Genomic DNA, 11690 nt, shown 5'->3' on the forward strand with positions numbered 1-11690 from the left:
CCCCCGAGCCCGGGTCCCCGCAGACCTCACCCTTTTCCACTCGGTTTCCATCCCGCCCCCCCCCCCCCGCCTCAGTGTCCTTCCATCTCTCCAACTATTCCTTCTCAGCCGCTTTCTGGGCACCTTCCTCTACTTGTGTGTTGAACGCGAGTACCGCCCAGGCCGCAGCTCTTGACCCTCTTCTCAAGCTGCGCAGCTCCTCCCCCCGGGACGCTTTCCTCTCCCACGGAGTCAACCCCCAATGATGGCTCCCAGGACGGATCCCTGAGTTCTCTCCCTTCTCCATAGCCAGTCTCTTGAATGAGATGGTTCTCTTTCCTCACCTTCCTTTACCCTTCAGGCACTGCCCTCCACTCTCCACCCCCACCAGGAACGCCAACAACCTGTTTGTGGCTGATTCCTTACGTGACATCTCGGAAGCGTTTGGCCTTGGACTCCCCGCTCCTCCCTTGAGTGTCTTCTTCTCTTGGCTTCCGTGATGCAACATGCTTGTGAGTGTCCCTACCTGTCCGGGTGCTCCTTCTCAGCCTTTTAGTTGGCCCTTCTTTTTCTGTCCTTCTCTTCAATGGCTAATGCCTCTCCTCACTCTCTGTTCCCTCTCTCCTAGTCATCTCATGGATCTCTAGGCCTTTGATGACTGTCTTATACTAAGGACTCTGTGTCTCGATCGCCAGGCAGAATGTTTCTCTCGAGTTCCAGACCCACAGGTTCAGCTGCCTAGTAGACACCTCCCCCCAGATGTCTCATGAGAACCACAAACTCAACACAACTCATCATTTCCTCCACCCAAGTCTGCTCTTCCTCCTGTGGGCCCTCTCTTGGTGAAGGACCAACGGCTACCCCACCACCCAAGCCCAACGCCTAGGCATCATCCTTGACATGTGCTTTCCCCGGGCTCTCACCCCACGTCCAGTTCATCACCTAGTCTCATTGATTCGACCGCCTGAATATCTCACCTGTGTCTACACCTTTCCATCTTCTTGGTTCAGCTCCAGCTCTTTGAACCTGGGAGTCCTCCTCCCTCCAGGTTTGCCATCCCTACTATGTGGTCTCCACACCACAGAGTGATCTTTCTAAAATGGAATCCTGGCCATGTCTCCTGTTTTAAAGCCCCCACGGATTCCTCATGGCCTTTAGGGTAATGTCCATACTCCTTTATAAGGGTTCGAGGCTGTTCCTCCTCTGGCCCCTGCTTCCCTCTCCACTCACTCCACACCCCAGCCATGCTGAACTAACTTCAGATCCCCCATGGGCCGCACTTTCTCTTGCGTGTCACTGAGAGCTCTGAAGGGAGATGCACACAGAGATCTGTTGTTGGTTGAGTGGGGGGCGGACAGCAGGATTCTGAGAAGGCCCTTTGCAAATCTGTCCGTAACAAAAGTGATAAGGAAGGAATAAATGAGTTACGGGAGCACAGTGATAGAGGCCCACAGCTGGGACACCTGGATGACTTTGGTTTCTGAAACCAAGGCAAAAACCTAGAAGGAGCATTCATTTCAATAATGAATTAAATAAAAACCTTGAGTATAGACAACTTAATATCTTTGAAGTAAAAGTGGTACCTAAAATCTACAGTGACATTAATTTGTAATACAGCTGAATAATGGCCCGAAGTGGAAAACGAGTCCCAAGGGGGCTCCCTCATAACTTCTACACCACCTTTGGAGCCTTTTTTTTTCTCTTACAATGACCCAACCAACAAGAATGATATTAAGTCTTAAATGCATTGATTAATTAAATGGTAACGTTGACTCTATATAAATAAATTCTCTATTTAAAAAAAATCAGTCTGGCCATGCTTTCAGTTTGCATGTCACCTTGTATTGTCCTACCCCCTGGCTTTCATAAACTTTGTCCCCTCTGCCTGGGACACATACTGGCTGTGAAGCCTTGTTTAAGTAATTCGACCTCTCCATTTCCTCATCTGTGAAAAAGAGGATGACAAAAAAGTAGTAGTACTCCCTTCATGGTTGGGGGATCAAATGAGTTAATACTGGTCAAGCACTGAGAGCAGCGCCTGCCACAGAATAAGTGTTCACCCTTTAGGAATAAGCTGCCATGATTACGATTATGACTCTGTTGTTGTTGTTTTCTTGTTGTGTTTGTTTTTCCCCTCTTCTCTTCTGTTCACCTTTCTCTTACTCGTTCCCCTGTTCTGAAATCAGGGATCATTCCTGGAGCAGGTGCCCCTCCCCACAACCCTGCAGAGTGGGCATCCTGAGCTCCCTAGTTTGGTGGTGGGAAGGGAGGCCCACAAGATGCGGTGTTTCAGCCAGGGTCACAGGCTGGGCAATCGGCTCAGGTCCAGCCAGCTGAAGCCTCAGCTCTGGGTCCTCCGTTGCAGCACGATCCCCTGCCATCTCTGCTCTGATTCCCCTGGCTCTGTGCCTCCAGCCTGTATCTACAGCTCCACGCTGCCTGGTTCCTCTTTTAAGTGACCGGCCCCACCCATCCCCTATGCCAGGACCCCGGAAGCACCGCAGCCTCCTCCCGCTACGATTGGTCACCATGACAACACTGATTGTATTCCCTAAGCCACTCTCAAATCGTTTTCTCTTCATCTCCACTGAACAGAACTTGGTTTAAGACTTTCTCATCTTTCTCACCTGGAGGATCAGGTCAGCTTCCTCCCAAAAGGTCCTCCAGTCTCTGGTCTCTCCCCAGGCTGCCCAGGAAGCTTTCCAACATGTAAATCAGACTGGGTTTTGCTCCCGCTTAAACCTTGCCAGTGACTTCCTGTTGTCTAATCAGCTCCGAGAAAGATGGCCCCCAAACTCTGCGAAACAAGGGTTCTGTGGCCAAAATGTCTCCAAGGTGCAGTTCACTCTTTCCCCATTTTAGAGAGTCACTCTGATTCATAGGAGCATAATAAAGGCTGCAAAAAGTCCTGCAGTAAAGAATCCTGTTTAGATCTGTTGGACCCGGTGGTTCTCAGTCTCACCTGGTGCAATGGCCTTTTCTCCACATCCTTCTATGAACATTTAGGGGAATCACGTTCCAAGGAATAGTCTTTGGGAAATGCTGCCCGACAGGATGGAATTCAAGTCCACTGGCGTGATATAAAAGGCCCCTCCTGATAGGACACCTTCTCTCTCACTTGTACCCCCAATTATCCGCAATTCCCTTGGGGTCCCTCTGCGACTCTGTGGTCTTGCCCCTGGAGGGCCCTTGTCTCCACTTCCCAATGGACAAATCACTACTTATTCTTCAAGAGCTGGCCCAAATGGCACCTCCTCTGTGACGCCTCCCCCCCTTATTTCTGGGTCCTCTCTCGCTTGGCCTCGTGGCTGCCAGCATGTTCCCGGTTGCGGGTCTGTCTGCACCCCTGAGAGGTTAGTTCAGCTTGGCCAGGCGTCTTTCCCTCCACGTCCCCAGCACTCACACGGCGCATGGTACCTGGGAGGGGCCGGGCGAGCGTTGGTTGAACAAGTGAATGAGGAAACAAGATCAAAGGTCTGAGACTCGACGCTGGGGCTGGGGACGATGCTGGCTCAAAGGATGGTTCCAACCTCAGCACCTTTGACATCTTGGGCCACGCTGTTTTTGTAGGAGCTGCCCCCCCGCATCGTAGGATGTTTCGCGGACTCCCTCGCCTCTGTCCCCCAGATGCCACTAGCAACCCCTCCCCAGTGTGATAATCGAAACATCTCTAGACTTTGCCAAATGTCCTCTGGGGAGCAGACTCATCTCCGCTTGAGAGCACTGTTCTAGACGCAGGTTATTCCAGCTGTCTTCCTGTCTCTGGGCAGGTGGCCTCTTTCTCATTATGCCTCTTGTCCTTAAAATTTTCTCAAGGACGAAAGCCCTCCATCCATACCTGAGGCTGAGCTTTCCTTCCTCTGGGGTGGGGGTGGGGATGAGGGAATGTGTAAATTCCAGGATGGGTGCAGCTTCAGTGCCTTCTCTGGGGATGATGGAGCGGGCCTGGAGGGTGAGTTTGTGTTGTACCTGGACCTAAAGAGGCATTTAGGGTGGACGGCAGCTCCTGCTGTGCTAGTTCCCTTGAAAGCAGATACCGGGGAGGTTTATAAAGCAGCCTTGCAGAGAGCTACCAGCCTGGCCTGTGCTTTCTGAGAAGCACATTCATTCTATACGGGCTGAAACTCCTGTCTACTCACTTCTCATCCTTGTGGGATCCTGGGAAAGATGGAGGTCTCTCCCACAGCTGCCTCTCACCCTTGCTCCATCCTTGCAGTCAGCGCCGAGGGGAGCCAGGCCTGTGCCAAAGGCTGTGAGCTCTGTTCGGAGGTCAACGGCTGCCTTAAGTGCTCACCCAAGCTGTTCATCTTGCTGGAGAGGAACGACATCCGCCAGGTGGGCGTCTGCTTGCCGTCCTGCCCACCTGGATACTTTGATGCCCGCAACCCTGACATGAACAAGTGCATCAGTGAGTGTGGGCGGGGCTGGGTAAGGGCGCCGGAAGCTCTGGACATGGGGCGGGGGTGGGGTGGGGCAGTGCTCGGAACTGTTGATGGACTACAAGAGGAGTAGAGGGATGCTGAGGAGGGGAGTTCTTGATTTAAATATCCAGCTGCTGACCAGACGTCTCCCCAGACATCCCACCCACGTTTCCAACCCATAGCATAGCCACATCTCCTCCCTCGAAACCTGCACTCACCTGTACTGGGTCACTCTCAGTGTCCCAACCCATCACCCAAGCCACAGGCCTGAGAGCCAACCTCTCATCTGTGCCCCCACCCCATCCACCCACCAACCAAATTGTGCCTCCTTCATCTTCTTTCCATCCTCACTGCCATGGTCTTATGCAGGGTCCCATCACGTCTCTCCTCGACCACTGCAATAGCCTGTTCATCTGTCCCCCAACCCTCATCTGGCTGCCTTCCACCCTCCCTCTGCACTGCAGCCAGAAAGATACCTCTGAGACACATAACCGGAAAAATCACTGCTGGCTCCACTGAGGGCAGGGAAGTTCAAGCCCTGGTCAGCCTTCTCTCCCCACCCTTTCCCCCCACTCTTCTCACGCTGCTCCGCTCTCTCACACCAGCTACCGTCCCACATGCTCTAAGACACATGCTGTCCCACCTCCCTCTCAGCTGGGGGACATGCAGCGAGCACTCTCCTGTAAACAATGCCAGGGACCTTCCCATTCTGTTCAGAGCCTTGGAGTTTAGAAGGCATTTCCGGACCTCCTATCAGTTGAGCCTCACAACCCCCTTTGGAGGGAGACGGACTTAAGTGATGGTGCCCTTTTCACAGCTGATAACGTCGAGGTCTCAGGGGAAATGACTGATCCAAGTTCCGCCGACTTGGGTTCTAATCCCAACTCAGCTGCTTATTCATTGTGTGACCTTGGGCAAGTCGCAGCCTCTCAAAACCTCATCTTCAAAATGTGGGTGCTTGCTTTTACCCCTTAGGGTTGTTGTAAGAGACATATGGAAGCCCTCAGGGTCTGGCACTCAATAAACAGCTGCTGTTATTCTTACTTTTGTTCATATTTTGCCTGCCATCAAACCCAGGAGTCAGAGGCCAGGAGGCACAAAGGAGGGTGGGGTGGCGCTGGGAAGCTTGTGAGAATGGAGGTAGGACCCGGGGACTGCCCTCTTCGTCCTCAGGGATTTGGGGTAGGGCGTTCCTGGCTGTGCCAGCTTCTGGGAAACTGGCATCCCAGGCTTCAGGGGCGGAGACTGGGGAGAAGTCAGCTCCACCCACAGTCCAGGAGGGGAGAGATTGTGAAAGACCCCTCCAGCTTCTAGCCTAGCCCGGCAACCCACCCTCCCCCTACTTCCCCAGAGGAGGGAGAGCTGGCAGGAGGGCTTCAGGGAGGGACCCAGGAGTCCAACCAAGGTGGTTCCTGGAACACTGCCTTGTAGAGGCAGAGGAATTTGCCCTGGGCTCGCTCTCCCCTACTCCAGGCAGATTTTTGCTGCCCCGGGCAGGAGGAGAACCAGGCTCTGGGGTGTTGTGTATGCCCAGCAATAGGGGGAGAGGAGACCACACAGCCACTCTCGGGGTGTCATTGTATCCCTCGGTTCAGCTCTGATTAGGTGGTCCTTGGGGTGCCGTGAGAGGCTGGGACGCTCCTCTCGCCCCCACTAATCTCCTCTCCTCTGAAACCAGCTCTCTTGGGCCTCCCCTTGGGCTCCCGGGCCTGGGATTGGGTTGGGGTTGAGGTTGGCTGACCGTGGCAAGAGTCCCAGCCAGCCCTCAAGAGAGGCTGCTTTGGCCTCCTCTCCCCCCATCCCCTTGCCTTCCTTTCTCTCCCTCCCAAGACTCCCCTGTGGGAATTGCAGCCCCAGGCCCCTGTCCTGCCCTGTGTGAGTGGGCGTGGCTGGGTGGCCATGGGGACCAGGGGAGGCGTTCATCCGTGACTGAGCCAGAGGCCCCCAATCTGGCCCTCTCCTCAGAATGCAAGATCGAACACTGTGAGGCCTGCTTCAGCCATAACTTCTGCACCAAGTGTAAAGAGAGCTTGTACCTGCACAAGGGCCGCTGCTATCCCGCCTGTCCCGAGGGCTCTGCGGCTGCCAACGGCACCATGGAGTGCAGCAGCCCCGGTAAGGCAGGAAGGCGCGGGCGGGCAAACGCTGCGGCCCAGGGTCCAGGACCCCGGAGGAGGGGCGGGCTGGGGGGATCCGGCCAGGGAGAGCGTGGGCTGGGCCCTGTGCAGCGAAAGCGCATCACCGCCACCACCCTCTTAGCTTTCTCTCAGGACTTTTCTGCCTTCTGGACTAAAGGCGCCTCTAGCCTGGGGCTGCGGCTGAGAGCAGGTGGGAGGGGCTCCCCTGGGGTACCCGGGGCCAGGGGAGGAGACGTGACCCCCTTCTCCTCTTGCTTCCCTCCCCTCCTGCCAGCACAATGTGAAATGAGCGAGTGGTCTCTGTGGGGGCCGTGCTCCAAGAAGAAGAAGCTCTGTGGCTTCCGGAGGGGCTCGGAGGAGCGGACACGGAGGGTGCTCCACGCCCCTGGGGGGGACCACACCGTCTGCTCCGATACCAAGGAGACCCGGAGGTGCACTGGGCGGAGAACGCCCTGCCCGGAGGGTGAGCTGCGGCCTCACCTCCCTGGGGTCGGGGGTCAGCACAGCCACGGGAGTTCTGACCCCCTCTGCTTCCTGCCTGTGGCCCAGGAGAGGGCTCAGGCCAGGACTCCATACTGTGCAAACTCATGCCAGGCAGAGAGTGGGCCCCGCAGCCGTGTGATGGGCCGGGAAGCTTCTATGGCCCTATCCCTCCCCATTTCTTCTGAGCCAGTGGAAGTCAGCCCTGGAAGTGCCCTCAGAGGTCAGATCATGGGACGTGGAAGGGGGTGTTAAGACCCAGAGAGGTGCAGTGATTTGGCCAAGGTCACACAGCCTGCAGGTGACAATGATGTGGCAGTGTCCTGGGGTGGAGGAGTGGGGGGGGGGGGTCCGTCCTCCCTGTCCCGAGAGCTGCAGTGACCATCTGGGAGATGCCCTCGGCCCACTGGGATCCAAGGTCTGAGGAAGACGTGAGGAAGAGGAGGGCGTCTGGTTCATCGAGGGGTGCAGGGTGAAAAGGCTCACGGGACCCCTTCTCAGTACCCATGTGGCAGCGCCCTCTTCAGTGGCTGCTTCTCAGAGGAGGGAGGCCTTGAGGGGACCCCGACTGCCTATGGGCCTCCTCCCCACCTCCCCCCGCCCAGCTTCCTCACCACATTCCTCCTCGGGCCCTTGGCCATGGCCAGGGCCTCCCTGCTGTGTCCAGACGCCCTTTGTTGACTCTTACAGGGCAGAAGAGGAGGAAGGGCGGCCAGGGCCTGCGGGAGCATGCCAACAGGAATCCCGGCCGGAAGGAGAACAAGGAGGCGGGCGCCGGCACTCGGAGACGCAAGGGCCAGCAGCGGCAGCAGCAAGGGACAGTGGGGCCGGTCACCTCTGCGGGGTCCACCTAGGGACACTGTTCAGCCTCCGGGCCCGTGCAGAAAGAGTCCAGCGCTGCTCTGTGTGATGAGAGCTTTACCGAACTCGAGCACTGGGGGCAACGCATACACACACTCTCCGTACATACATGTACACACAGATACGTGCACACAGACCCCATGTCCAAACGTGTAACTGACATACATGCAAACGTGTGCACGCGCACACGCGGACACACACACACACACGCGGACACACACACACACACACACACACACACACACACAGTCGAGGTTACCGGAAGACACTTCTGTCCCTCGGACATCATTGGGTCAGCAGGCAGGGAGGCAGAGGGGTCCGCTCTGCCCTGCAGAGGGCCTAGGGGCACACACCTGGTTTGTGATGCTCCCAGCGGATACATCAGAGAGAACATTTTCCAGCGTCCAAGCCCAAACTCTGCAGAGTGGAGCCTTCTGGAGGAGCTGACAGGACCAGCCTGGTGTGGCAGACCGCAGCCAAAGCTTGAGGCGTGTTCAGCATCTCCAGCTGCGTGACTTTATCTTTGGAGAGTATTGTTACACCTCCATGATCCATATCAGGGCTTTCCTGACTCTGAAAACTGCTTAAAGGTTTATTTCAAATTAAAAACGAAAACCAAATAACAACAGTAACCACAGGTACCACGTTTCTTTTCAGGGTATGGGCTTGGTAGAGTACACGGGAGCAGGAAGGGAAAGGGCTGAATTTCGAGAGACCCCTCCTGGCCTAATTTACAGAAGGTCCAGAGCAGGAAGAAAACTTTGGGGATATGTAGAGCAGTAACCAGATTCTCTACATCTTTGTTACTCAGAGTGTGGTCTGTGGACCAGCATCAACATTATCACTAGGCAGCTTGTTAGAAATGAGAATCTCAGGTCCCATCCCAGACCTGATGAACCAGAGTCTGCATTTTTACAAGATTCCAGGTGACTAGCACGCACATTCAAGTTTGAGAAACACTGCTCTAATTACCTCTAAGGATGGAACAAAGGTCTCGGCCAGCTTGCAGCAGGAAGGATTCTGGTCAGCTGTAAAGGGAGACTTCCCACCTGGGAGAGGTAGAATCTATATACTGAAGGGTTATAGTGGCACTTCCAGCGGGAGGGAGTGCTCAGGGTCTCTGAGATGGTTAAGGACCGTTGGACGGGAAGGCAGAACAGTAGATAAAATCACTTCTTGTGGTGTTCTGAAGTGTCCACTAGCAGCCATCCGGGCACCAGGCTCTGGACGAATGTTTGGTTTGCAGAGGGGAGCCAGACAGGGGCCTTGCTCTCATGGAACTTAGGGGTTGGTGGGGGAGTAGGCATGAATTAAGTAATCATTTGAATTAAATGTATAATTATAAATGAGAGGCGTTAAAGGCAGGCAACCGCTGAAACATACACATAGCTGTGAAAGTAAATAAAACTAAATAAAAATAAAAGGCCCTATCTCGGGGAAGCTTTTTAGAGCAGGTGACATTTGAGCCAAGCTCTGAAGGATAAATAAGAGTTAACACAAAGACGAGGAACGGCATTCTAGACCAGTGCTGTCCAATAGAAATACAATATGAGCCGCTTATCTCATTTAACATTTTTCTAACAGCCACATTTAAAGAGTAAAAAGAAACAGGTGAAGCTAATTTTAATTATATCTTATATTTAACCAAATATATGCAAAATGTTATCTTTTTAACATGTGATCAATATAAAAAATTATTAGGACTTCCCTGGTGGCGCAGTGGTTGCGCGTCCGCCTGCCGATGCAGGGGAACCAGGTTCGCGCCCCGGTATGGGAGGATCCCACATGCCGCGGAGCGGCTGGGCCCGTGAGCCATGGCCGCTGAGCCTGCACGTCCGGAGCCTGTGCTCCGCAACGGGAGAGGCCACAACAGAAGAAGGCCCGCATACCACACACACACACAAAAAAAAGAATTCAGTTCTTCAGTTGCACTGGCCACGTTTCAATTACTCACTAGCCGTATGTGGCTAGTGGCTACTGTATTGGACAGCATAGTCCTATATAGAGGGCACAGCACATACAAATGTCCTGTGGCGGACAGGAGCTTGGTGTTGAATGAATTGAAAGAAGGCCAATAAAGCTGGGAGGCCTGGAGGGCAAGAGAGGTGAGATGTTCCCAGAAAGGTCGCCTAGAGTTGGGTCTTTATTCTCAGAGCCAAGAGAGGCCGCTGAAGAGTTTTAAGCAGCCAGCCCACAGGATCAGATTTGCAAAAGGCAAGTCTGATCATGTCAGCCGTTGTATAGAAGACAGATTTTTGGGAAGCTGTTCAGGAGGCTGTTGCTGTCAGCCAGGTGAGACGTGGTGGTGACAGTGGAAATGGAGAGAAGAGGACACAATCAGAGGTATCTGGAAAATAAAGTTGGCAGAGTTTGGTGATAAACTGGACATGGAAAAGGGGAGAAAGGGAGAGGGAGGTGTCAAGGACAAAGTCCCCATTTCTGGCTTGAACATCCAGACAGAGGATGGTGCTGTGTTCCGAGATGTGGAACTCATGAGGAAGACCAGTTTGGGAGGAGAAAGAAGACCAAAACTTTGGTTTTGACCATGTGGAGTTTGAGGTGCCCATGAGACATCCTGGTGACAAGGGTGGGTAGACATTGCGTTGACACAGATACAGGTGTAGAGTGCACAGGGGACGTCTGAGCTGGAATGCCAACTGGTGTAGAGAAGATCACTGGGGCTGTGGGTTGGGAGGAGCCCTGGGTGAAGAGAGCCCTCAGCAACCAGCTCTGGGCCCTCCAAGGATAAAGATCGGATAACAGGATCGGTTGGCAGAAGAGTCAGAGAAGGAGCAGGCAAAGGAAAAACCAAGGGAGTGTCACGTCCCAGAAGCCAGCAAGCAGGAGGGGAGATCAAGAGGACCAAAAGCTGCTAGATGCAAATAAACGAGGCCTGGGAACTGACCACCGCCTTACAACATGTGCACCAGTAGTGGCCTTAGCCAGAGCTGTCTGGAGAAGGTGATGGAGGCAGAATTCAGCACAAATTCTTTCCAGAAGTTTAGCCGAGGGACAGAGAAGTAAGACAGGGGCTAGAAAGAGATATGGGCTCAAGAGTGTGTCTTTTTTTTTTTTTTTTAGGTGGGAAAGATTTGAAAATGTTTAAAACCTGCTGGGAAGGGTCCAGTTAAGAGGAAGAGGTTGAACACACAGAAGAGAGAAGGGGAAATCAGTACTGAAAGACTCTGTCGGGGAGGGACAGCTCTTATAGGAGCAAAGAGATGGGGGGTGCCGGACCGGGAAGGCTGGGAGGTTTGGAAGTGGGGAATCTCAGGTCTGTGCACCTGACACACTGTTGGGCTCGACCCACCCATATCTCTGAGCCCCTTCACTGCTGGTCAGGAGGCTGGGTGGTCACGGGCTGGCTCTGGCCTCCCCCCTAACCCCTTGCTTTGCCTTCTCTCTCTGCCCCGGCTCTGTCTTTGCCAGTCTCTCTAGCCCTATGCATCGTCCATCTCTGATTTGGTCTCTCTGCCTCTGCCCCTCCCTGTTTCTCTGACTCTGTCCCTTCTCTGTCCCACTTTTTGTCACCGTGTCTTTCTCTGTTCCCACCTAATCAGCCCCCGGCTCTATCTGTGCGTGCCATTGCTTCTCTGTATTTCTGTCTTTGTCTGGGTATCAGGCCCTGCATGTCTTGGCTGTCTCTGGCTCTGATTTGTCCCCATCTCCCAGAACCTCAGGTCCTCGCTACTTGAAGGGTGGCCATGGATGAGCAACCTCAGCCTCATCTGAAAGTTTGCTAAAAACGCAGACTCTCAGGCCCCTCCCAGACCTAGAAATCGGAATCTGCCTCGTAACAGATCCCCCAGGT

General features: G+C 54.1%; 1 protein-coding gene across 2 annotated transcripts in view; it reads left to right on the plus strand.

Annotated features, from left to right (window-relative positions):
• RSPO1 (R-spondin 1) overlaps positions 1-7906 on the plus strand; it is a 14748-nt gene extending 6842 nt beyond the window's left edge. The window contains exons 2-5 of one of the 2 annotated variants that reach the window (XM_007101526.3): positions 4196-4387; positions 6366-6515; positions 6813-7001; positions 7709-7906. In XM_007101526.3, the coding sequence (XP_007101588.2) occupies positions 4196-4387; positions 6366-6515; positions 6813-7001; positions 7709-7872 (695 nt within the window). In that variant the 3' untranslated portion in view covers positions 7873-7906. The remainder of the gene's footprint in view (positions 1-4195; positions 4388-6365; positions 6516-6812; positions 7002-7708) is intronic. The other variant, XM_028486310.1, reaches the window with a different exon arrangement.
• The last annotated feature ends 3784 nt before the right edge of the window (positions 7907-11690 follow it).

This window comes from Physeter macrocephalus, unplaced genomic scaffold, assembly GCF_002837175.3.
Source record: "Physeter macrocephalus isolate SW-GA unplaced genomic scaffold, ASM283717v5 random_795, whole genome shotgun sequence".
NCBI lineage: Eukaryota > Metazoa > Chordata > Mammalia > Artiodactyla > Physeteridae > Physeter > Physeter macrocephalus.